The 24474-nt window shown below is 62.2% G+C and overlaps 3 protein-coding genes across 3 annotated transcripts in view; 1 reads left to right on the top strand and 2 right to left on the bottom strand.

Annotated features, from left to right (window-relative positions):
* ITGAL (integrin subunit alpha L) overlaps window positions 1-21858 on the bottom strand; it is a 28633-nt gene extending 6775 nt beyond the window's left edge. Inside the window, exons 1-19 of the mRNA XM_069882153.1 lie at window positions 21818-21858; window positions 19901-20009; window positions 18316-18401; window positions 17446-17498; window positions 16491-16605; window positions 15911-16041; window positions 14476-14621; window positions 12225-12369; window positions 11553-11703; window positions 11402-11469; window positions 11186-11312; window positions 9839-9987; window positions 9553-9684; window positions 8465-8668; window positions 7177-7307; window positions 6044-6180; window positions 3829-3980; window positions 2221-2328; window positions 283-498 (exon numbers count right to left, since the gene is read on the bottom strand). Coding sequence (XP_069738254.1) covers window positions 283-498; window positions 2221-2328; window positions 3829-3980; window positions 6044-6180; window positions 7177-7307; window positions 8465-8668; window positions 9553-9684; window positions 9839-9987; window positions 11186-11312; window positions 11402-11469; window positions 11553-11703; window positions 12225-12369; window positions 14476-14621; window positions 15911-16041; window positions 16491-16605; window positions 17446-17498; window positions 18316-18401; window positions 19901-20009; window positions 21818-21857 — 2400 coding nt within the window. The 5' untranslated portion in view covers window position 21858. The remainder of the gene's footprint in view (window positions 1-282; window positions 499-2220; window positions 2329-3828; window positions 3981-6043; window positions 6181-7176; window positions 7308-8464; window positions 8669-9552; window positions 9685-9838; window positions 9988-11185; window positions 11313-11401; window positions 11470-11552; window positions 11704-12224; window positions 12370-14475; window positions 14622-15910; window positions 16042-16490; window positions 16606-17445; window positions 17499-18315; window positions 18402-19900; window positions 20010-21817) is intronic.
* LOC138734474 (uncharacterized) overlaps window positions 1-24474 on the bottom strand; it is a 108253-nt gene that overhangs the window by 11129 nt on the left and 72650 nt on the right. The window lies entirely within an intron of this gene.
* Window positions 17797-18278, top strand: LOC138734470 (serine/arginine-rich splicing factor 6-like; the record flags this gene model as incomplete). Its single annotated transcript, XM_069882114.1, is given in 3 exon segments — window positions 17797-17972; window positions 18189-18256; window positions 18259-18278. Coding segments are annotated over 3 exon segments (264 nt in total), but the record flags the coding sequence as incomplete, so codon positions are not given.

Here is a 24474-nt window from a genome sequence, read left to right as displayed (position 1 = left end):
TGGGTCCCAGCCCCCCAAGTGTGGGTCCCAGCCCCCCAATATGTCCCTCCAGCCCCATAAGTGTGGGTCCCAGCCCCCCAAGTGTGGGTCCCAGCCCCCCCAGTGTGGGTCCCAGCCCCTCACTATGTGTCCCAGCGCCCCAAGCGTGGCTCCTGCCCCCCAAGTGGGGGTCCCAGCCCCTCAATATGGGTCCCAGCCCCCCAAGCGTGGCTCCCGCCCCCCAAGTGGGGGTCCCAGCCCCCCAGGCGTGGCTCCCGCCCCCCAAGTGTGGGTCGCACTCACCCTCCAGGCCCTGGCCCTGCGCAGCGCCAGCCCCTCGGGCCCCCCGACTTGTAGGGCGGCCCCGTAAGCGTCGTCCCCCCGGTTCCGCAGCACCAGCCGCGCCCCATAAGTGGCCGCGGGGCGCCCCACCGGCAGCCCCCGCCCCACGGCGACGGCCTCCAGCCCCACGTCGGCCTGGCACACGCCGTCCGCCCCACAGCTCTGCTCGAAGGGGATCTGTGGGGCACAGGAGGGGGGGCAGGTGTGGGGCTGGGACCCCCAAGTGGGGGGCTGACCCCCAATAGGGCTTCCCCTGACCCCTAAGTGTGGGGCTGACCCCTGATAGGGGTCCTCCTGCCCCATAAGTGTGGGTCCCTGACCCCCAAGTGTGGGGCTGACCCCCAATAGGGGTTCTCCTGACCCCTAAGTGTGGGGCTGACCCCTGATAGGGGTCCTCCTGCCCCATAAGTGTGGGTCCCTGACCCCCAAGTGTGGGTCAGAGACCCCCAATAGGGCTTCCCCTGACCCCTAAGTGTGGGGCTGACCCCCGATAGGGGTCCTCCTGCCCCATAAGTGTGGGTCCCTGCCCCCCAAGTGTGGGGCTGACCCCCAATATGGGTCTCCCTGACCCCCAAGTGTGGGGCTGACCCCCAATAGGGGTCCCCCTCGCCCCATAAGTGTGGGTCCCTGACCCCCAAGTGTGGGGCTGACCCCCGATAGGGGTCCTCCTGCCCCATAAGTGTGGGTCCCTGACCCCCAAGTGTGGGTCTGACCCCCAATATGGGTCTCCCTGACCCCCAAGTGTGGGGCTGACCCCCGATAGGGGTCCTCCTGCCCCATAAGTGTGGGTCCCTGACCCCCAAGTGTGGGGCTGACCCCCAATAGGGGTCCTCCTGCCCCATAAGTGTGGGTCCCTGACCCCCAAGTGTGGGTCTGACCCCCAATAGGGCTTCCCCTGACCCCTAAGTGTGGGGCTGACCCCTGATAGGGGTCCTCCTGCCCCATAAGTGTGGGTCCCTGCCCCCCAAGTGTGGGTCTGAACCCCAATAGGGGTCCCCTTCACCCCATAAGTGTGAGTCCTGCCCCCCAAGTGTGGGTCTGACCCCCAATAGGGGTCCCCCAGCCCCATAAATGTGGGTCCTGCCCCCCAAGTGTGGGTCTGACCCCCAGTAGGGGTCCTCCTGCCCCATAAGTGTGGGTCCCTGACCCCCAAGTGTGGGTCAGAGCCCCCCAGTAGGGCATCCCCTGCCCCCCAAGTGTGGGTCTGACCCCCAATAGGGGTCCCTCAGCCCCGTAAGTGTGGGTCCCAGCCCCCCAAGTGTGGCTCCTGCCCCCTAAGTGTGGGTCTGACCCCCAATAGGGGTCCCCCTCGCCCCATAAGTGTGGGTCCCTGCCCCCCAAGTGTGGCTCCTGCCCCCCAAGTGTGGGTCTGACCCCCAATAGGGGTCCCTCAGCCCCATAAGTGTGGGTCCCAGCCCCCCAAGTGCGGCTCCTGCCCCCTAAGTGTGGGTCTGACCCCCAATAGGGGTCCCTCAGCCCCATAAGTGTGGGTCCCAGCCCCCCAAGTGTGGCTCCTGCCCCCTAAGTGTGGGTCTGACCCCCAATAGGGGTCCCCCTCGCCCCATAAGTGTGGGTCCCTGCCCCCCAAAGTGTGGCTCCTGACCCCAAATATGGGTCCTGCCCCCCAAGTGTGGGTCAGAGACCCCCAATAGGGCTTCCCCTGCCCCCCAAGTGTGGGTCCTGCCCCATAAGTGTGAGTCCAAGCCCCCAGTATGGGTCCCCCTGCCCCCCAAGTGTGGGTCTGACCCCCAAGAGGGGTCCCCCTGCCCCATAAGTGTGGGTCCCAGCCCCCCAAGATGGGTCCCAGCCCCCCCAATATGGATCCCCCAGCCCCCCAAGTGTGGGTCCCAGCCCCCCAAGTGTGGGTCCCAGCCCCATAGTGTGTGTCCCCCCCCTCACCTCGAGCGAGACGCTGGGACTTGGGGGGCGCAGGACGGCGCCGGCGCCGTGGGGCAGCGAGAGGGCGGCCGCCAGCCGGAGGGGGCTGATGGTGTCGTCCAGGCAGGGCTGCGCGCGACCCACAAGTGGGGGGCGGACCCATAAGTGGGGGGCCCCGCCCCATAAGTGTGGGTCCCAGCCCCTCAATGTGGGTCCCAGCCCCCCAATATGGGTCCCAGCCCCCTAAGTGGGGGTCCCAGCCCCCCAATATGGGTCCCAGCCCCCCAATATGGCCCCCCAGCCCCATAAGTGTGGGTCCCAGCCCCCCAAGTGTGGGTCCCAGCCCCATAAGTGTGGGTCCCAGCCCCCCAAGTGTGGGTCCCAGCCCCCCAATATGAGTCCCAGCCCCATAAGTGGGGGTCCCAGCCCCCCAATATGGCCCCCCAGCCCCATAAGTGGGGGTCCCAGCCCCCCAATATGGGTCCCAGCCCCCCAAGTGTGGGTCCCAGCCCCTCAATATGGGTCCCAGCCCCCCAATATGGCCCCCCAGCCCCATAAGTGTGGGTCCCAGCCCCCCAGGTGGGGGTCCCAGACCCTCAATATGGGTCCCAGCCCCCCAATATGGCCCCCCAGCCCCATAAGTGTGGGTCCCAGCCCCCCAATATGGCCCCCCAGCCCCATAAGTGGGGGTCCCAACCCCCCAAGTGTGGGTCCCAGCCCCCCAATATGGGTCCCAGCCCCCCAATATGGCCCCCCAGCCCCATAAGTGTGGGTCCCAGCCCCCCAGGTGGGGGTCCCAGCCCCCCAATATGGGTCCCAGCCCCCCAAGTGTGGGTCCCAGCCCCTCAATGTGGGTCCAGCCCCATAAGTGTGGGTCCCAGCCCCCTAAGTGTGGGTTCCAGCCCCTCAATGTGGGTCTCAGCCCCTCAATATGGGTCCCAGCCCCTCAATATGGGTCCCAGCCCCCCAAGTGTGGGTCCCAGCCCCCCAATATGGGTCCCAACCCCCCAATATGGCGTCCCAGCCCCATAAGTGGGGGTCCCAGCCCCCTAAGTGTGGGTCCCAGCCCCATAAGTGTGGGTCCCAGCCCCCCAAGTGGGGGTCCCAGCCCCCAATATGGCCCCCCAGCCCCATAAGTGTGGGTCCCAGCCCCTCAATGTGGGTCCAGCCCCATAAGTGTGGGTCCCAGCCCCATAAGTGTGGGTTCCAGCCCCTCAATGTGGGTCCCAGCCCCTCAATGTGGGTCCAGCCCCATAAGTGTGGGTCCCAGCCCCTCAATGGGGGTCCCAGCCCCCCAATATGGGTCCCAGCCCCCAATATGGCCCCCCAGCCCCCCAGGTGGGGGTCCCAGCCCCCCAATATGGCCCCCCAGCCCCATAAGTGGGGGTCCCAGCCCCCCAGGTGGGGGTCCCAGCCCCCCAATATGGGTCCGAGCCCCCCAGGTGGGGGTCCCAGCCCCATAAGTGGGGGTCCCAGCCCCCCAAGTGGGGCTCCCAACCCCCCAATATGGGTCCCAGCCCCCCAGGTGGGGGTCCCAGCCCCCCAATATGGGTCCCAGCCCCCCAATATGGCCCCCCAGCCCCATAAGCGGGGGTCCCAGCCCCCCAGGTGGGGGTCCCAGCCCCTCACCGGCAGCAGCAGCTCCTCCTCCAGGCACTCGGGCCCCGCCCCCTCGCTCCGCCCCGCCCACTCTCGGCTCAGCCCCGCCCCCATCCCGCCCCTCCCCCGCGCCCTCTGGGGCTCCAGCAGAACCCGGAACCGCAGCGGGGGGGGCGGGACCCCTGGGGGGACACAGAGAGGGGGGGTGGTCACGTGAGGGGGCGGGGCTAGAGAGAGGGTCACGTGGGGGGAGGGGCTAGGGGAAAGAGGGGTCACGTGGGGGTCACATGGTGGGGGTTGGGGTCATGTAGGGGTCACATAGGGGTCACATGGTGGGGGTTGGGGTCACGTGGGGGTCACGTGGTGGGGGTTGGGGTCACGTGGGGGTCACGGGGTGGGGGTTGGGGTCACGTGGGGGTCACGTGGGGGTCACATGGTGGGGGTTGGGGTCACGTGGGGGTCATGAGGCGGGGGTTGGGGTCACGTGGGGGTCACGGGGTGGGGGTTGGGGTCAGGTGGGGGTCACGTGGGGGTCACATGGTGGGGGTTGGGGTCATGTGGGGGTCACGTAGGGGTCACATGGTGGGGGTTGGGGTCATGTGGGGGTCACACGAGGTCACATGGGGGTCACAAGGTGGGGGTAGGGGTCACATGGGGGTCACGTGGTGGGGGTTGGGGTCACGTGGGGTCATGGGGTGGGGGTTGGGGTCATGTGAGGTCACGTGGTGGGGGTTGGGGTCATGAGAAGGTCACAGAGGGGTCACACGGTGGGGGTTGGGGTCACATGGGGTCATGGGGTGGGGGTTGGGGTCATGTGGGGGTCACATGGTGGGGGTTGGGGTCAGGTGGGGGTCACGTAGGGGTCACATGGTGGGGGTTGGGGTCACGTGGGGGTCATGTGGTGGGGGTTGGGGTCAGGTGGGGGTCACGTAGGGGTCACATGGTGGGGGTTGGGGTCATGTGGGGGTCACATAGGGGTCACATGGTGGGGGTTGGGGTCACGTGGGGGTCACGTGGGGGGTTGGGGTCATGTGGGGGTCATGTGGTGGGGGTTGGGGTCAGGTGGGGGTCACGTAGGGGTCACATGGTGGGGGTTGGGGTCACGTGGGGGTCATGTGGTGGGGGTTGGGGTCAGGTGGGGGTCACGTAGGGGTCACATGGTGGGGGTTGGGGTCACGTGGGGGTCATGTGGTGGGGGTTGGGGTCAGGTGGGGGTCACGTAGGGGTCACATGGTGGGGGTTGGGGTCACGTGGGGGTCACGTGGGGGTCACATGGTGGGGGTTGGGGTCATGTGGGGGTCACATAGGGGTCACATGGTGGGGGTTGGGGTCACGTGGGGGTCACGTGGGGGGTTGGGGTCATGTGGGGGTCATGTGGTGGGGGTTGGGGTCAGGTGGGGGTCACGTAGGGGTCACATGGTGGGGGTTGGGGTCACATAGGGGTCACATGGTGGGGTTGGGGTCACATAGGGATCACATAGGGGTCACATGGGGGTCATGAGGCGGGGGTTGGGGTCACATGGGGGTCATGGGTTGGGGGTTGGGGTCACGTGGAGGTCACGTGGGGGTCACGTGGTGGGGGTTGGGGTCAGGTGGGGGTCACATAGGGGTCACATGGTGGGGGTTGGGGTCACGTGGGGGTCATGTGATGGGGGTTGGGGTCACGTGGGGGTCACAGAGGGGTCACATGGTGGGGGATGGGGTCATGTGGGGGTCACATGGTGGGGTTGGGGTCACGTGGGGGTCATGTGGTGGGGGTTGGGGTCAGGTGGGGGTCACGTAGGGGTCACATGGTGGGGGTTGGGGTCACGTGGGGGTCACATGGTGGGGGTTGGGGTCACGTGGGGTCATGGGGTGGGGGTTGGGGTCACGTGGGGGTCACATGGGGGTCACATGGTGGAGGTTGGGGTCATGTGGGGGTCATGTAGGGGTCACATGGTGGGGGTTGGGGTCACGTGGGGGTCACGTGGTGGGGTTGGGGTCATGTGGGGGTCATGTGGTGGGGGTTGGGGTCATGTGGGGGTCACATAGGGGTCACATGGTGGGGGATGGGGTCATGTGGGGTCACATGGGGGGGTTGGGGTCAGGTGGGGGTCACATAGGGGTCACATGATGGGGGTTGGGGTCACGTGGGGGTCACATGGTGGGGGTTGGGGTCACGTGGGGGTCATGTGGTGGGGGTTGGGGTCACGTGGGGGTCACGTGGTGGGGGTTGGGGTCGCGTGGGGGGTCACGCGGGGGTCACCTCGGGGGGGGTTGGGCCGGGGGCAGAGTCGGAGGGTGAGGCGGGCGCCGGCCCCTCCCCCGCAGTCGACGTCGCGGGACGGAATCGCCGAGGGGGAGGCCGAGAGGGTGGGGGAGGGGCGGAGGGTGGGCAGGGACCTGGGGGGGGGGAGGGGGGAGGGGAGGGGGTGTCATGGCCGACACCCCACGGCCCCTTCAGCATCTCCAGGTCCCCACGACCCCATCCCCACGGCCTCATCACCATCCACGGAGCCTCCAGCATCTCCAGGTCCTCATCTCCTCATCCTCATGTCCCCACCAGCATCTCCAGGTCCTCTTGACCCCATCCCCACGTCCCCACCACCATCTCCAGGTCCCCGTGTCCATCCCCACGACCCCATCCCTACGTCCTCATCACCATCCATGGAGCCTCCAGCATCTCCAGGTCCTCACGACCCCATCCCCACGTCCCCACCACCATCTCGAGGTCCCCACGTCCATCCCCATGTCCCCATGTCCATCCCCACGACCCCATCCCCACGTCCTCATCACCATCCACAGAGCCTCCAGCATCTCCAGGTCCTCATCTCCTCATCCTCATGTCCCCACCACCATCTCCAGGTCCTCATGACCCCATCCCCACGTCCCCACCACCATCTCCAGGTCCCCATGTCCATCTGCATGACCCCATCCCCACGTCCTCATCACCATCCATGGAGCCTCCAGCATCTCCAGGTCCTCACGACCCCATCCCCACGTCCCCACCACCATCTCCAGGTCCCCGTGTCTATCCCCATGTCCCCATGTCCATCCCCACGACCCCTTCCCCACGTCCTCATCACCATCCACGGAGCCTCCAGCATCTCCAGGTCCTCACGACCCCATCCCCACGTCCCCACCACCATCTCCAGGTCCTCACGACCCCATACCCACATCCCCACCACCATCTCCAGGTCCCCACGTCCATCCCCAGGTCCCCGTGTCCATCCCCACGACCCCATCCCCACGTCCTCATCACCATCCACGGAGCCTCCAGCATCTCCAGGTCCTCATGACCCCATCCCCACGTCCCCACCACCATCTCCAGGTCCCCGTGTCCATCTCCAGGTCCCCGTGTCCCCCCCCAGGTCCCCGTGTCCCCCCCCCCGGTCCCACCTGAGCACGGCGACGGCTCCGTGTGTCCCCACCGCCAGGTCCACCAGCCCGTCCCCCGTCACGTCCCTCACTCCGTCCAGCGCCTGCCCGAAGAACCTCAGCCCCGGGGTCACCTCCTGCCCCTCCAGGCGCTGCGGGGACGGGGGATGGAGCTCCACCACCCACCTTCTCCTCCATCTCCTCTCCTACAGCTTCAGGAGCTCCATCTCCAACCTTCTCCTCCATCTCCAACCTTCTCCTCCACCTCCTAGAGCTTCAGGAGCTCCATCTCCAACCTTCTCCTCCATCTCCAACCTTCTCCTCCACCTCCAGAGCTTCAGGAGCTCCATCTCCAACCTTCTCCTCCACCTCCAACCTTCTCCTCCATCTCTAGAGCTCCAGGAGCTCCATCTCCAACCTTCTCCTCCACCTCCAACCTTCTCCTCCATCTCCTTGAGCTTCAGGAGCTCCATCTCCAACCTTCTCCTCCACCTCCAGAGCTTCAGGAGCTCCATCTCCAACCTTCTCCTCCACCTCCTAGAGCTCCAGGAGCTCCATCTCCAACCTTCTCCTCCATCTCCAACCTTCTTCTCCATCTCCAACCTTCTCCTCCACCTCCTAGAGCTTCAGGAGCTCCATCTCCAACCTTCTCCTCCACCTCCTAGAGCTCCAGGAGCTCCATCTCCAACCTTCTCCTCCATCTCCAACCTTCTCCTCCATCTCCAACCTTCTCCTCCCTCTCTAGAGCTCCAGGAGCTCCATCTCCAACCTTCTCCTCCATCTCCAACCTTCTCCTCCACCTCCTAGAGCTTCAGGAGCTCCATCTCCAACCTTCTCCTCCATCTCCAACCTTCTCCTCCACCTCCAACCTTCTCCTCCATCTCTAGAGCTTCAGGAGCTCCATCTCCAACCTTCTCCTCCACCTCCAACCTTCTCCTCCACCTCCTAGAGCTCCAGGAGCTCCATCTCCAACCTTCTCCTCCACCTCCAACCTTCTCCTCCACCTCCTAGAGCTCCAGGAGCTCCATCTCCAACCTTCTCCTCCATCTCCAACCTTCTCCTCCACCTCCTAGAGCTCCAGGAGCTCCATCTCCAACCTCCTCCTCCATCTCCAACCTTCTCCTCCACCTCCTAGAGCTCCAGGAGCTCCATCTCCAACCTTCTCCTCCACCTCCAACCTTCTCCTCCATCTCTAGAGCTTCAGGAGCTCCATCTCCAACCTTCTCCTCCACCTCCTAGAGCTCCAGGAGCTCCATCTCCAACCTCCTCCTCCATCCACAGCCCCCCAGCTCCATCCCCCAGGTCCCACCTGGCTGTAGACGTTCTCCACGCCTCCTTCTCGCCCCGAGAAGATGTAGACGGCTCCTCGCTCCTCGTCCTCCAGGGGGGCCCCCACGGCCACCTCGGGCCACCCGTCCCCGTCCAGGTCCCCCAGAGCCACCACCGAGGCCCCGAAACGCCCCAGGGGGTGACCGGGGGCGCCCAGGAGCTCCTCGGTCACCACCAGCGTCTCCTGCAGGGACCAGGAGATGGTTGAGGGGTCACCTGGATCTCCTCCAGCATCTCCCGGGCTTGGGGGTCACCTGGATCTCCTCCAGCATCTCCTGGGCTTGGGGTCACCTTGGTCACCCCACAACCTCGAGTTGGGGGTCACCTCGATCTCCTCCAGCATCTCCTGGGCTTGGGGTCACCTGGATCTCCTCATCTCCTGGGCTTGGGTCACCTTGACCACCCCAGGACCTTGAGTTGGGGGTCACCTGGATCTCCTCCATCATCTCCTGGGCTTGGGGTCACCTTGGTCACCCCACAACCTCGAGTTGGGGGTCACCTCGATCTTCTCCATCATCTCCTGGGCTTGGGGTCACCTTGACCACCCCAGGACCTTGAGTTGGGGGTCACCTGGATCTCCTCCAGCATCTCCCGGGCTTGGGGTCACCTGGATCTCCTCATCTCCTGGGCTTGGGGTCACCTTGGTCACCCCAGGACCTTGAGTTGGGGGTCACCTGGATCTCCTCCAGCATCTCCTGGGCTTGGGGTCACCTTGGTCACCCCAGGACCTCGAGTTGGGGGTCACCTGGATCTCCTCCATCATCTCCTGGGCTTGGGGTCACCTTGACCACCCCAGGACCTTGAGTTGGGGGTCACCTCGATCTCCTCTGGCATCTCCTGGGCTTGGGGTCACCTTGGTCACCCCAGGACCTCGAGTTGGGGGTCACCTGGATCTTCTCCATCATCTCCTGGCCTTGGGGTCACCTTGACCCCCTCAATTCCTTGCTTCGAGGTCCCCTTGGTCCCCCTGGGTCACCTGGATCTCCTTATCTCCTCCCCTCGAGGCCCCCAGGACCCTCTCCGGGGGCCTCCAGGTCGAGGTTCTCGGAGCTCTTGGGGTCTCCTCACCTTCTCCCAGCGGTGGAGCAGGACGCGGCCCCCTCGGCGGCCGTCGTAGTGGTTGGGGGCGCCCACCAGCAGAGCCACCGTCTTCTCCTCGTGGTCCAGGGCGCAGAGGGTGGCCCCGAAGTAGGAGCCCACCTAGAAGGGTCCCACCAAGGTCACCGGGAGGTGGGACAACCCCAGAAGATCTTCTCCAGAAGATCTCCAAGATCTCGATCTTCTCGAGAAGATCAAAGATCTTCTCGAGAAGATCGAGATCTTGGAGATCTTCTCCTCGGGGACCTTCTCGGACCTGCTCGCCCAGCAGGGTCTGGAGGAGCCGCCAGCTCCCGGTGGCCTCGGGGACCTCGAAGAGGACGACGGCGCCGACGTGGAGGTGGCGGGGGGCTCCGGCCGCCACCAGCGTCGCCGCGGGGAGGTGGAGGGTGGCCAAGGAGTAACCTGGGGGGGACAACCCGGCCGGGGACACCAGCTCCAACCCCTCCATCTCTGGTCCCACCACCTCCAGGTTGGGTTCCACCATCTCCAACCCTTCAATCCCTGGTCCCACCACCTCCAACTTGGGTTCCACCATCTCCAACCCCTCCATCCATGGTCCCACCACCTTCAACTTGGGTCCCACCATCTTCAAACCCTCCATCCATGACTCCACCACCTTCAACTTGGGTCCCACCACCCCCAAACTCTTCCATCCATGGTCCCACCACCTTGAACTTGGGTCCCATCATCTCCAACCCCTCCATCCATGGTCCCACCACCTCCAGCTTGGGTTCCACCATCTCCAACCCCTCCATCCATGGTCCCACCACCTCCAACTCAGGTCCCACCATCTCCAATGTGGGTCCCCTCACTCCCAGCTTGGGTCCCACCATCTCCAACCCCTCCATCCATGGTCCCACCACCTCCAACTCAGGTCCCACCATCTCCAATGTGGGTCCCCTCACTCCCAGCTTGGGTCCCACCATCTCCAACCCCTCCATCCATGGTCCCACCACCTCCAGGTTGGGTCCCACCACCTCCAACCCCTCCATCCATGGTCCCACCACCTTCAACTTGGGTCCCACCATCTTCAAACCCTCCATCCATGGTCCCACCACCTTCAACTTGGGTCCCACCATCTTCAAACCCTCCATCCATGACTCCACCAGCTTCAACGTGGGTCCCACCACCCCCAAACTCTTCCATCCATGGTCCCACCACCTCGAACTTGGGTCCCACCATCTCCAACCCCTCCATCCATGGTCCCACTACCTCCAATGTGGGTCCCACCACCTTCAAACCCTCCATCCATGACTCCACCACCTTCAACTCGGGTCCCACAACCCCCAACCCCTCCATCCATAGTCCCACCAACCCCAACTTGGGTTCTGTCACCTCCAGGTTGGGTCCCACCTTCTCCAACCCCTCAATCCATGATCCCACCACCTCCAGGTTGGGTCCCACCATCTCCAACCCCTCCATCCATGGTCCCATCACCTCCAACTTGGGTCCCACCACCCCTAGCTCGGGTTCTATCATCTCCAACCCCTCCATCCATGGTCCCACCACCTCCAACTTGGGTTCTATCACCTCCAACTTGGGTCCCACCCCCTCCCACCCCTCCATCCCTGGTCCCACCCCCCCCAGCTGAGGTCCCTACCCAGGTAGGCGTCGGTGACGTTGTCCTGCAGGGCCGGGTTGGCCACGAAGGTCTCGTTCTCGGGCTCCATCTCCACCAACCCCCCGGCCCAGTTGTCGGCGCCCACCGCCCCGGTGACCCGGTGGCCCTGGAGGGGGGAGGGGACGGGGCAGAAGATCCTCAGGGACCCTCCTGGAGCGTCTCCCAACCCCCCTCGAGATGCCTCCAGCCCCTTACGTGGACAACCCCGACGCTCATCCCGCTGGAGCAAAGCTCCAGGTGGAACCGGTTCAAGTCGCTGGTGCCTGAAACCCACGGGAGAAGCCGGTCAAGGCCGAGGAGAAGACCTCGAGAGAGGAGGAGACCTCAAACAAGCTTGAGTGGGGACCTTCGATGTCGTAGATCTTGGCTTGGAGCTCCTGGAAGAGACCCTGGAGCTTCTCGAAGCTGTCCAGGACCTTCACGAACTCGGCGCTGGGGCTGGAGGCGAATTGGCTCAGGTAGCGGCGGGTGTTGGGGCTGTTGAAGTTGTTGCCCACCTGGAGGACGAGGGCACCTTGGAGGTTCCTGGAGGTCCCACCACCCTCAGCTTGAAGATCTTGGGCTTCCATGACCAAGTTGACGTAGTTATGGGGTCCTAGAGGTCCCCAAACCCCATTCTGAAGCTCTTGGCCCCCCTAACCAAGCCCTGTTGAAGGTTCCTGGAGGTCCTACCACCCCCAGCTTGAAGACCTTGGTCTTCTATGACTTATTTAATGTAGTTATGGGGTCCTGGAGGTCCCCAAACCCCATTTTGAAGCTCTTGGTCCTCCTAACCAACCCCTGTTGAAGGTTCCTGGAGGTCCCACCACCCCCATCTTGAAAATCTTGCCACTCCACGACTTATTTAACGTAGTTATGGGGTCCTGGAGGTCCCCAAACCCCATTTTGAAGCTCTCGGTCCTCCTAACCAACCCCTGTTGAAGGTTCCTGGAGGTCCCACCAGCCCCATCTTGGAGCTCTTGGTCCCCCATGACCACGTCAATGCAGTTATGGGTCCTGGGGTGCCCCACGGCCTCACCCCGATGATGTAGCGAATGATCCCGAGCTCCTCGGCCTCTTCGATGACCTTCGTGTCGTTGTCGGTGGCGTCTCCGTCCGTGATGATGATCAGGACCCGCTTGGCCCCGGGACGAGCCCCCTGCTCCTCTCGGAAGATGCTGCGGCTGGAGGGGGGGGAGGAGAAGCTGTGGGGCAGCCGTGGGGCAGGAGGGACCCTCGGTGGGGCAGCCGTGGGGCAGGAGACTGGGATCATGGGATCAGTGGGGCAGGAACTCAACTCAATGAGACTCAAGGAGACCCAACGGGACCTGATGGGACCTCGAGGGGTGGTTGTGGGGCAGCTATGGGGCAGCTATGGGGCAGGAGGGGGCTCTGTGGGGCAGGACAGAGGATCTATGGGGCAGGACAGAGGATCTATGGGGCAGGAGACTCAGATCATGGGATCAGTGGGGCAGGAACTCAACTCAATGAGACTCAAGGAGACCCAACGGGACCTGATGGGACCTCGAGGGGTGGTTGTGGGGCAGCCGTGGGGCAGCTATGGGGCAGGAGGGGGCTCTATGGGGCAGGATGGGCTCTATGGGGCAGGACAGAGGATCTATGGGGCAGCTGTGGGGCAGGAGACTCGGATCATGGGATCAGTGGGGCAGGAACTCAACTCAATGAGACTCAAGGAGACCCAACCGGACCTGATGGGACCTCGAGGGGTGGTTGTGGGGCAGCTGTGGGGCAGCTATGGGGCAGGAGGGGGCTCTGTGGGGCAGGACAGAGGATCTATGGGGCAGGACAGTGGATCTATGGGGCAGGAGACTCAGGTCACGGGATCAGTGGGGCAGGAACTCAACTCAATGAGACCCAAGGAGACCCAACGGGACCTGATGGGACCTCGAGGGGTGGTTGTGGGGCAGCTATGGGGCAGGATGGGCTCTATGGGGCAGGAGAGAGGATCTATGGGGCAGGACAGAGGATCTATGGGGCAGCTGTGGGGCAGGAACCTCGGATCATGGGATCAGTGGGGCAGGAACTCAACTCAATGAGACTCAAGGAGACCCAACGGGACCTGATGGGACCTCGAGGGGTGGTTGTGGGGCAGCTATGGGGCAGCTATGGGGCAGGAGGGGGCTCTATGGGGCAGGACAGAGGATCTATGGGGCAGGAGAGAGGATCTATGGGGCAGGAGCCTCGGATCACGGGATCAGTGGGGCAGGAACTCAACTCAATGAGACTCAAGGAGACCCAACGGGACCTGATGGGACCTGATGGGACCTGGAGGGGTGGTTGTGGGGCAGCTATGGGGCAGGATGGGGCTCTATGGGGCAGGAGAGAGGATCTATGGGGCAGGAGAGAGGATCTATGGGGCAGGAGACTTGGATCACGGGATCAGTGGGGCAGGAACTCAACTCAATGAGACTCAAGGAGACCCAACGGGACCTGATGGGACCTGATGGGACCTGGAGGGGTGGTTGTGGGGCAGCTATGGGGCAGGAGGGGGCTCTGTGGGGCAGGACAGAGGATCTATGGGGCAGGAGAGAGGATCTATGGGGCAGGAGACTTGGATCACGGGATCAGTGGGGCAGGAACTCAACTCAATGAGACTCAAGGAGACACAACGGGACCTGATGGGACCTGATGGGACCTGGAGGGGTGGTTGTGGGGCAGCTATGGGGCAGGATGGGCTCTATGGGGCAGGAGAGAGGATCTATGGGGCAGCTGTGGGGCAGGAGACTGGGATCATGGGATCAGTGGGGCAGGAACTCAACTCAATGAGACTCAAGGAGACCCAACGGGACCTGATGGGACCTCGAGGGGAGGTTGTGGGGCAGCTATGGGGCAGCTATGGGGCAGGAGGGGGCTCTATGGGGCAGGACAGAGGATCTATGGGGCAGGAGAGAGGATCTATGGGGCAGGAGACTGGGATCACGGGATCAGTGGGGCAGGAACTCAACTCAATGAGACCCAAGGAGACCCAACGGGACCTGATGGGACCTCAAGGGGTGGTTGTGGGGCAGCTATGGGGCAGCTATGGGGCAGGAGGGGGCTCTGTGGGGCAGGACAGAGGATCTATGGGGCAGGAGAGAGGATCTATGGGGCAGGAGACTCGGATCACGGGATCAGTGGGGCAGGAACTCAACTCAATGAGACTCAAGGAGACCCAACGGGACCTGATGGGACCTGATGGGACCTGGAGGGGAGGTTGTGGGGCAGCTATGGGGCAGGAGTAGGATCTGTGGGGCAGGACGGAGGATCCGTGGGGCAGCCGTGGGGCTCACGTGACGTAGGCGATGGCGGCGAAGGTGTCGGTGAGGCCTCGCAGCTGCCGGGGGGCCCCGAGCAGCTCCCGGGGTCGCGGCCGAGACGCAAAATCCCCCAGGGTGAAGTGGAGCCGGACGCCCGTCGAGAACTGGACGGCCCCGAACTGCCCCACGGAGTGACCCACGGAGTGACCAAGGAGTGACCCACGGAGTGACCCACGGAGACCCCCAGACCCACGGAGTGACCATGGAGTGACCCATGGAGTGACCCACAGTGACCCACGGAGACCCCAGACCCACGGAGTGACCCATGGAGTGACCCACAGTGACCCACGGAGACCCCCGAGACCCACGGAGTGACCCATGGAGTGACCCACGGAGTGACCCACGGAGACCCCAGACCCACGGAGTGACCAAGGAGTGACCCACAGTGACCCACGGAGACCCCCAGAGCCACGGAGTGACCAAGGACTGACCCATGGAGTGACCCACGGAGACCCCCAGACCCACGGAGTGACCAAGGAGTGACCCACGGAGTGACCCACGGAGTGACCCATGGAGTGACCCACAGTGACCCATGGAGACCCCCAGACCCACGGAGTGACCCACGGAGTGACCCACGGAGACCCACGGAGTGACCCATGGAGTGACCCCCAGAGTGACCCATGGAGTGACCCCCAGACCCAAGGAGTGACCCACGGAGTGACCCACGGAGACCCCCAGACCCACGGAGTGACCAAGGAGTGACCCACGGAGTGACCCACGGAGACCCCCAGACCCACGGAGTGACCCACGGAGACCCACAGAGTGACCCATGGAGTGACCCCCAGAGTGACCCACGGAGTGACCCCCAGACCCATGGAGTGACCCACAGAGTGACCAAGGAGTGACCCACGGAGTGACCCATGGAGACCCCCAGACCCACGGAGACCCCCAGACCCATGGAGTGACCCATGGAGTGACCCACAGTGACCCACGGAGACCCCCAGACCCACAGAGTGACCCACGGAGTGACCCATGGAGTGACCCACAGTGACCCACGGAGACCCCAGACCCATGGAGTGACCCACGGAGACCCCAGACCCACGGAGTGACCATGGAGTGACCCATGGAGTGACCCATGGAGACCCCCGACCCATGGAGTGACCAAGGAGTGACCCATGGAGTGACCCATGGAGACCCCCCGACCCACGGAGTGACCCACAGAGACCCCGAGACCCACAGAGTGACCCACGGAGTGACCCATGGAGTGACCCACAGTGACCCACGGAGACCCCCAGACCCACGGAGTGACCAAGGAGTGACCCACGGAGTGACCCATGGAGTAACCCATGGAGCGACCCACGGAGACCCCCCAGAGACCCCATAGAGACCCCACAGAGACCCCATAGAGACCCCACAGAGACCCCATAGACACCCCACAGAGACCCCTAGAGACCCCATAGGGACCCACATGGATCGAGGTGTTCTCCAGCTTCTCCATCACGTCCACCATGAAGCTCCAGATGGCCCCGAACTGGGCGCTGTTCATGCTGTTGGAGCCATCGAAGAGGAAGACGAGATCCACGAGGCCCCGGAGACAACCTGGGGGGCAGGGTCGGGGGGTCAAGATGTGGGGAGAGGCCTCCAGGAAGGGTTAAGCACGAGGGTCTCCATGGGTCAACCAAGAAGGTCTCGAGGGTCAACCAAGAAGGTCTTAAGGGTCAACCAAGAAGGTCTTGAGGGTCAACCAAGACGGTCTTGAGGGTCAACCAAGAAGGTCTTAAGGGTCAACCAAGAAGGTCTTGAGGGTCAACCAAGAAGGTCTTGGGGGTCAACAAGAAGGTCTTGAGGGTCAACCAAGAAGGTCTTAAGGGTCAACCAAGAAGGTCTTGGGGGTCAACCAAGAAGGTCTTAAAGGGTCAACCATGGGTTCTCCAAGCTCCAGGGGAGGTGGGATGAGTTGTGGGGTGGGATCTATGGGGCACGAGGTGGATCTATGGGGCGGGAGGTGGGTCTATGGGGCAGGGGGAGGTGGCTAGCGGGCCCCCAACCTTGGTAGCCGGGAGCCCGGATCTCCTGGGGCTTCAGGTCGGGGTCGAGGAGGACGCAGAGGCCGCTGGTGTAGACGTTCCGGTCACACTCACGGGTCAGGCCGGGGCCACAGACCTTGGGGAGGGGGGGGGAGGGGGGGAGGGTTGGTGGCTACCAAGCTCCTCCTGGTGGCCACCAACCCCCCTTTATGGCCACCAACCCCTCACTGTGGCCACCAACCCCACCTTGGTGGCCACCAAACCCCCCTAGTGAACATCAACCCCCTCCTGGTGGCCACCAACCTACTCCAGCGGCCACTAACCCCCTCCTGGTGGCCACCAACCTACTCCAGTGGCCACCAACCCCCTCCTGGTGGCCACCAACCTACTCCAGTGGCCACTAAACCCCTCCTGGTGGCCACTAACCTACTGCAGTGGCCACCAACCCCTCCTAGTGGCCACCAACCCCCTCCTGGTGGCCACCAACCCCCTCCCGGTGGCCACTAATCTACTCCAGTGGCCACTAATCCCCTCCTGGTGGCCACCAACCCCCTCCTGGTGGCCACCAACCCCCCTTCATGGCCACTAACCCCCTCCTGGTGGCCACCAACCCCCTCCTGGTGGCCACCAACCCCCCTTCATGGCCACCAACCCCCTCCTGGTGGCCACCAACCCCATCCTGGTGGCCACCAACCTACTCCAGCGGCCACCAACCCCCTCCTGGTGGCCACCAACCCCCTCCTGGTGGCCACCAACCCCCCTTCATGGCCACCAACCCCCTCCTGGTGGCCATCAACCCCCTCCTGGTGGCCACCAACCCCCCTTCATGGCCACCAACCCCCTCCTGGTGGCCACCAATCCCATCCTGGTGGCCACTAACCTACTCCAGTGGCCACTAACCCCCTCCTGGTGGCCACCAACCCCCTCCTGGTGGCCACCAACCCCCCCTCGGTGGCCGCCGCCCCCCAGGACTCACGATGCTGTGGTTGCCGTCGCGGGCCAGGGCCAGGCCCAGGTGGCTGCTGTTCCCTGCGGGGGGAGGAACCGGAGTCGATCCGGAGTCCAACCGGATCCAGAGCCCCCCAAGGCCCAGGCGGGGCCCGCGGCTCGATCCGGAGCCCGATCCGGATCCAGAGCCCACGCCAGATCCGGATTCCGCTCCCAATCCCACTCCGGATCCCACTCCACTCCGGATCCCACTCCCAATCCAGATCCCACTCCCATCACCCTCCAATCTGGATTCTACTCCAGATCCCATTCCACATCCAGGTCCCACTCCAGATCCAGGTCCCACTCCAGCTCCAGATTCCGTTCTGGATCCCACTCCAGATCCAGATCCTACTCCTAATCCCACTCCAGATCCAGGTCCCACTCCAGATCCAGATCCAGGTCCCACTCCTGATCCGAATCCCACTCCAGATCCAGGTCCCACTCCAGATCCAGGTCCCACTCCGGATCCAGATCCAGGTCCCACTCCTGATCTGAATCCCACTCCAGATCCAGGTCCCACTCCGGATCCAGATTCCACTCCAGATCCAGGTCCCACTCCAGATCCAGATCCCACTCCAGATCCAGGTCCCACTCCAGGTCCCACTCTGGATCCAGATCCCACTCCTGATCCCACTCCAGATCCAGGTCCCACTCCAGATCCAGATCCAGGTCCCACTCCTGATCCGAATCCCACTCCAGACCCAGATCCCACTCCACATCCCACTCCAGATCCAGATCCCACTCCAGGTCCCACTCCAGATCCACATCCCACTCCAGATCCAGGTCCCACTCCACTCCTGATCCCACTCCAGATCCAGGTCCCCCCCCCCCCCCAGCCCCCACTCAGGTTCCTGACCTGGGAGGCCGAGCTGCTCGCAGGCTCCGCTCCCCACGTGGCACTGAAAGAGCCGCCCGGGCCCCTCGGGGGCCGCGACCAGCACCCTGCGGCACTTAGGGGGCTGCCCCACAGCGACCCCCGCCCCATAGAGACCCCATAGACCCCATAGGGACACATAGAGACCCATAGGGACACATAGGGACCTATAGAGACCCCACAGAGACCCCATAGAGACCCCACAGAGACCCCACAGAGACCCCACAGAGACCCCACAGAGACCCCATAGAGACCCCACAGACCCCATAGAGACCCCATAGAGACCCCACAGAGACCCCACAGAGACCCCACAGAGACCCCACAGAGACCCCACAGAGACCCCATAGAGACCCCACAGAGACCCCACAGAGACCCCATAGAGACCCCACAGAGACCCCACAGAGACCCCATAGAGACCCCACAGAGACCCCACAGAGACCCCACAGAGACCCCACAGACCCCACAGAGACCCCACAGAGACCCCACAGAGACCCCACAGACCCCACAGAGACCCCACAGACCCCATAGAGACCCCATAGAGACCCCACAGAGACCCCACAGAGACCCCATAGAGACCCCATAGAGACCCCACAGAGACCCCACAGAGACCCCACAGAGACCCCACAGACCCCACAGAGACCCCATAGAGACCCCACAGAGACCCCATAGAGACCCCACAGACCCCACAGAGACCCCACAGAGACCCCACAGAGACCCCATAGACACCCCATAGAGACCCCACAGAGACCCATAGAGACCCCACAGACCCCACAGAGACCCCTATAGACCCCATAGAGACCCCACAGAGACCCCACAGAGACCCCACAGAGACCCCATAGAGACCCCACAGAGACCCCACAGACCCCACAGACCCCACAGAGACCCCATAGAGACCCCACAGAGACCCCACAGACCCCATAGAGACCCCATAGAGACCCCACAGAGACCCCACAGACCCCATAGAGACCCCACAGAGACCCCACAGAGACCCCTATAGACCCCACAGAGACCCCATAGACCCCACAGAGACCCCATAGAGACCCCACAGAGACCCCACAGAGACCCCACAGAGACCCCACAGACCCCACAGAGACCCCATAGAGACCCCACAGAGACCCCACAGAGACCCCACAGAGACCCCAAAGACCCCACAGACCCCATAGAGACCCCACAGACCCCACAGAGACCCCACAGAGACCCCACAGAGACCCCAAAGACCCCACAGACCCCACAGAGACCCCACAGACCCCACAGACCCCATAGAGACCCCACAGAGACCCCACAGAGACCCCACAGAGACCCCATAGAGACCCCACAGAGACCCCACAGAGACCCCATAGAGACCCCACAGAGACCCCATAGAGACCCCACAGACCCCACAGAGACCCCACAGAGACCCCACAGAGACCCCAAAGACCCCACAGACCCCACAGAGACCCCACAGACCCCACAGACCCCATAGAGACCCCACAGAGACCCCACAGAGACCCCATAGGGACCCACAGAGACCCCTAGAGCCCCATAGGGACCCCCTCAGCCCCATAGGTGCCCCCTAGGCCCCTCTCACCGGCTGCCGTGGAGCTGCAGGACGCGGTACCCGAAGCTTCGGCTGCCGCCGTGGGTCAGGACCCGGTGTGGGGCAGGGAGGATGTTGAAGGCGGCGCCGTGGGGCAGAGCTGGGGGGCACAGGGGATGTGTGGGTCGCTATGGGGCACTGGGGGGGTCTATGGGGCAGAGGGGGGGTCTATGGGGCAGAGGGGGGGGATCTATGGGGCAGAGGGGGGATCTATGGGGCACTGGGGGGGTCTATGGGGCTCAGGGGGGGATGTGTGGGTCGCTATGGGGCAGAAGGGGGGTCTATGGGGCAGAGGGGGGGATGTGTGGGTCGCTATGGGGCAGGCCCCACCCCACTTCCTTCCTCCCCCCCCCCCCCCCCCCCAGCCTGGGAACGGCCTCAGGCATCCGGTTCCTGCCCCACAAGTGCCCCCCCCACCCCCTTCGTGGCTTCCACCCCACACTTGGGGGGCAGAGGAGGCCCCGGGGGGGTCCCTGAGCCCCATAGCGACATGTGGGGCAGGGGGAGAAGCCCCCGAGGTGCCGGGGGGGGCGGGTGGGGAGAAGGTCCCAGGGCCTCCAGAAGCTCCTGAGATGCCTCCAGGAGGGGGTTGGGGGCCCCTCGAGGCTCCGCGACCCACGGCGCCGTGGGGCAGGGGCGCCGCCACCCACAAGTGGAGCCCGAGGGCCTCAGGGGGGGAGGAGAAGACCCAGAGGTCCATGAGGAGAAGACCTAGAGGTCCATGAGGGGGAGGAGAAGACCCTGAGGTCCATGAGGAGAAGACCTAGAGGTCCATGAGGGGGAGGAGAAGACCCTGAGGTCCATGAGGAGAAGACCTAGAGGTCCATGAGGGGGAGGAGAAGACCCAGAGGTCCATGAGGAGAAGACCTAGAGGTCTGTGAGGTCCATGAGGAGGAGACCTCGAGGTCCACAAGGTCCAGGAGGGGATGGAGAAGACCTCAAGGTCCAGGAGGGAGAGGAGGAGACCTCAAGGTCCATAGGGAGAAGACCCAGAGGTCCAGGAGGGGATGGAGAAGACCTCAAGGTCCATGAGGGGGAAGGAGAAGACCTAGAGGTCCATGAGGAGGAGGAGAAGCCCCTGAGGTCCACAAGGTCCATGAGGAGGAGGAGAAGACCCCGAGGTCCATAAGGAGAAGACCCTGAGGTTCAAAAGGTCCAGGAGGGGGAGGAGAAGACTGTGGGGTCCATGAGGTCCAGGAGGGGATGGAGAAGACCTCAAGGTCCATGAGGGGGAGGAGAAGACCCCGAGGTCCCTGAGTTCTAGGAGGGGATGGGGACAACCTAGAGGTCCATGAGAGGGAGGAGAAGACCCCGAGGTTCATGAGGATCAGGTGGAGACCTCAAGGTTCTTGAGGAGAAGACCCCAAGGTCCATGAGGGGATGGAGAAGACCTCAAGGTCCATGAGGAGAAGACCCCAAGGTCCATGAGGTCTGGGAGGGGGAGGAGAAGACCCTGAGGTCCATGAGGAGGAGACCTAGAGGTCCAGGAGGGGGAGGAGGAGATGGGGAAGACCCCGAGGTCCATGAGGGGATGGAGAAGACCTCGAGGTCCATGAGGAGAAGACCCCAAGGTCCATGAGGTCTGGGAGGGGGAGGAGAAGACCCCAAAGTCCATGAGGAGAAGACCCTGAGGTCCATAAGGAGAAGACCCCAAGGTCCATGAGGTCCCTGAGGAGCAGGAGAAGCCCCCGAGGTCCATGAGGGGATGGAGAAGATCTCGAGGTCCATGAGGGGATGGACAAGACCTCAAGGTCCATGAGGAGAAGACCCCAAGGTCCATGAGGTCCATGAGGAGAAGACCCCAAGGTCCATGAGGTCCCTGAGGAGCAGGAGAAGCCCCCGAGGTCCCCCCCGTGGCCCCGAAGCCCCTGAGATGCCTCCACCACCCCCCCCGGGTCCCCTCGTTACCGGCCACCAGCACCGCGACGAGGAGCCCGCCGGCCGCCATCTTCCCAGGCCCCTCCCCCCCTTCCTTCCTTCCTGGGGCCGGCGGGGGGCGGGGCCCAGTATGGACCAGTATGGACCAGTGTGGGCCGTGAGAAAGCAAGAGAACCCAGTATGAACTGGTAGAACCTCGTATGGACGCAGTAGAACCTCATCTGGACCCAGTAGAAACCAGTATAGGCCAGTATGGACCTCGAGAAGTCAAGAGAACCCAGTAAGAACCAGTATGAACCAGTAGAACCTCACATGGACCCAGTAGAACCTCATGTGGATCCAGTAGAAACCAGTAAAACCTCATCCAGACCCAGTATAAGCCAGTAGAACCTCATCTGGACCCAGTAGAAACCAGTATAGACCAGTATGGACCACGAGAAGTCAAGAAAACCCAGTAAGAACCAATAGAAGCCAGTAGAACCTCATACGGACCCAGCAGAACCTCAGTGGGATCCAGTAGAAACCAGTATAGACCAGTATGAACTACAAGAAGGCAAAAGAACCCAGTAAGAACCAGAAAAAACCAGTAGAACCTCATATGGACCCAGTAGAAACCAGTAGAACCTCATCTGGATCCAGTAGAAACCAGTAGAACCTCATGTGGACCCAGTATAAACCAGTAGAACCTCATATGGATCCAGTAGAACCTCATCTGGATCCAGTAGAAACCAGTAGAACCTCATGTGGATCCAGTAGAAACCAGTAGAACCTCATCTGGACCTAGTAGAACCTCATCTGGATCCAGTAGAAACCAGTAGAACCTCATCTGGACCCAGTAGAACCTCATCTGGATCCAGTAGAAACCAGTAGAACCTCATCTGGATCCAGCAGAACCTCATCTGGATCCAGTAGAAACCAGTAGAACCTCATGTGGATCCAGTAGAAACCAGTATAAACCAGTATGGGCCATGAGAACCAAGGAGAAGTCAAGAGAACCCAGTATGAACCAGTATAAACCAGTATAGCCTTATCTTGATCCAGTATAAACCAGTAGAACCTCATGTGGACCCAGTAGAAACCAGTATGGACCTCGAGAAGTCAAGAGAACCCAGTAAGAACCAGTATGAACCAGTAGAACCTCACATGGACCCAGTAGAACCTCATGTGGATCCAGTAGAAACCAGTAGAACCTCATCCGGACCCAGTATAAGCCAGTAGAACCTCATCTGGACCCAGTAGAAACCAGTATAGACCAGTATGGACCACGAGAAGTCAAGAGAACCCAGTAAGAACTAATAGAAACCAGTAGAACCTCATATGGACCCAGCAGAACCTCATTGGGATCCAGTATAAACCAGTATAGACCAGTATGAACTACAAGAAGGCAAAAGAACCCAGTAAGAACCAGTAGAAACCAGTAGAACCTCATATGGACCCAGTAGAACCTCATCGGGATCCAGTAGAAACCAGTAGAACCTCATGTGGATCTAGTAGAAACCAGTAGAACCTCATCTGGACCCAGTAGAACCTCATGTGGATCCAGTAGAAACCAGTAGAACCTCATGTGGATCCAGTAGAAACCAGTAGAACCTCATCTGGATCCAGTAGAAACCAGTAGAACCTCGTCTGGATCCAGTAGAAACCAGTAGAACCTCATATGGATCCAGCAGAACCTCATCTGGATCCAGTAGAAACCAGTAGAACCTCATGTGGATCCAGTAGAAACCAGTAGAACCTCATTTGGATCCAGTAGAAACCAGTAGAACCTCATCTGGACCCAGTAGAACCTCATCTGGATCCAGTAGAAACCAGTAGAACCTCATGTGGATCCAGTAGAAACCAGTAGAACCTCATTTGGATCCAGTAGAAACCAGTAGAACCTCATCTGGATCCAGTAGAAACCAGTAGAACCTCATGTGGACCCAGTAGAACCTCATGTGGATCCAGTAGAAACCAGTGGAACCTCATGTGGATCCAGTAGAAACCAGTAGAACCTCATATGGATCCAGCAGAACCTCATCTGGATCCAGTAGAAACCAGTAGAACCTCATGTGGATCCAGTAGAAACCAGTGGAACCTCATATGGATCCAGCAGAACCTCATCGGGATCCAGTAGAAACCAGTAGAACCTCATGTGGATCCAGTAGAAACCAGTAGAAACCAGTATGGGCCATGAGAACCAAGGAGAAGTCAAGAGAACCCAGTATGAACCAGTATAAACCAGTATAACCTCATCTGGATCCAGTAGAAACCAGTAGAACCTCATGTGGATCCAGTAGAAACCAGTAGAAACCAGTATGGGCCATGAGAACCAAGGAGAAGTCAAGAGAACCCAGTATGAACCAGTATAAACCAGTATAACCGCATCTTGATCCAGTATAAACCAGTAGAACCTCATCTGGACCCAGTAGAAACCAGTATAGACCAGTATGAACTACAAGAAGGCAAAAGAACCCAGTAAGAACCAGTAGAAACCAGTAGAACCTCATATGGACCCAGTAGAACCTCATGTGGATCCAGTAGAAACCAGTAGAACCTCATATGGACCCAGTAGAACCTCATGTGGATCCAGTAGAAACCAGTGGAACCTCATATGGATCCAGCAGAACCTCATCGGGATCCAGTAGAAACCAGTAGAACCTCATCTGGACCCAGTAGAAACCAGTAGAAACCAGTATGGGCCATGA

The sequence above is a fragment of the Phaenicophaeus curvirostris genome, unplaced genomic scaffold, assembly GCF_032191515.1.
Source record: "Phaenicophaeus curvirostris isolate KB17595 unplaced genomic scaffold, BPBGC_Pcur_1.0 scaffold_84, whole genome shotgun sequence".
In the NCBI taxonomy this organism is placed as follows: domain Eukaryota; kingdom Metazoa; phylum Chordata; class Aves; order Cuculiformes; family Cuculidae; genus Phaenicophaeus; species Phaenicophaeus curvirostris.
This window is presented reverse-complemented; position numbering and strand designations above follow the sequence as displayed.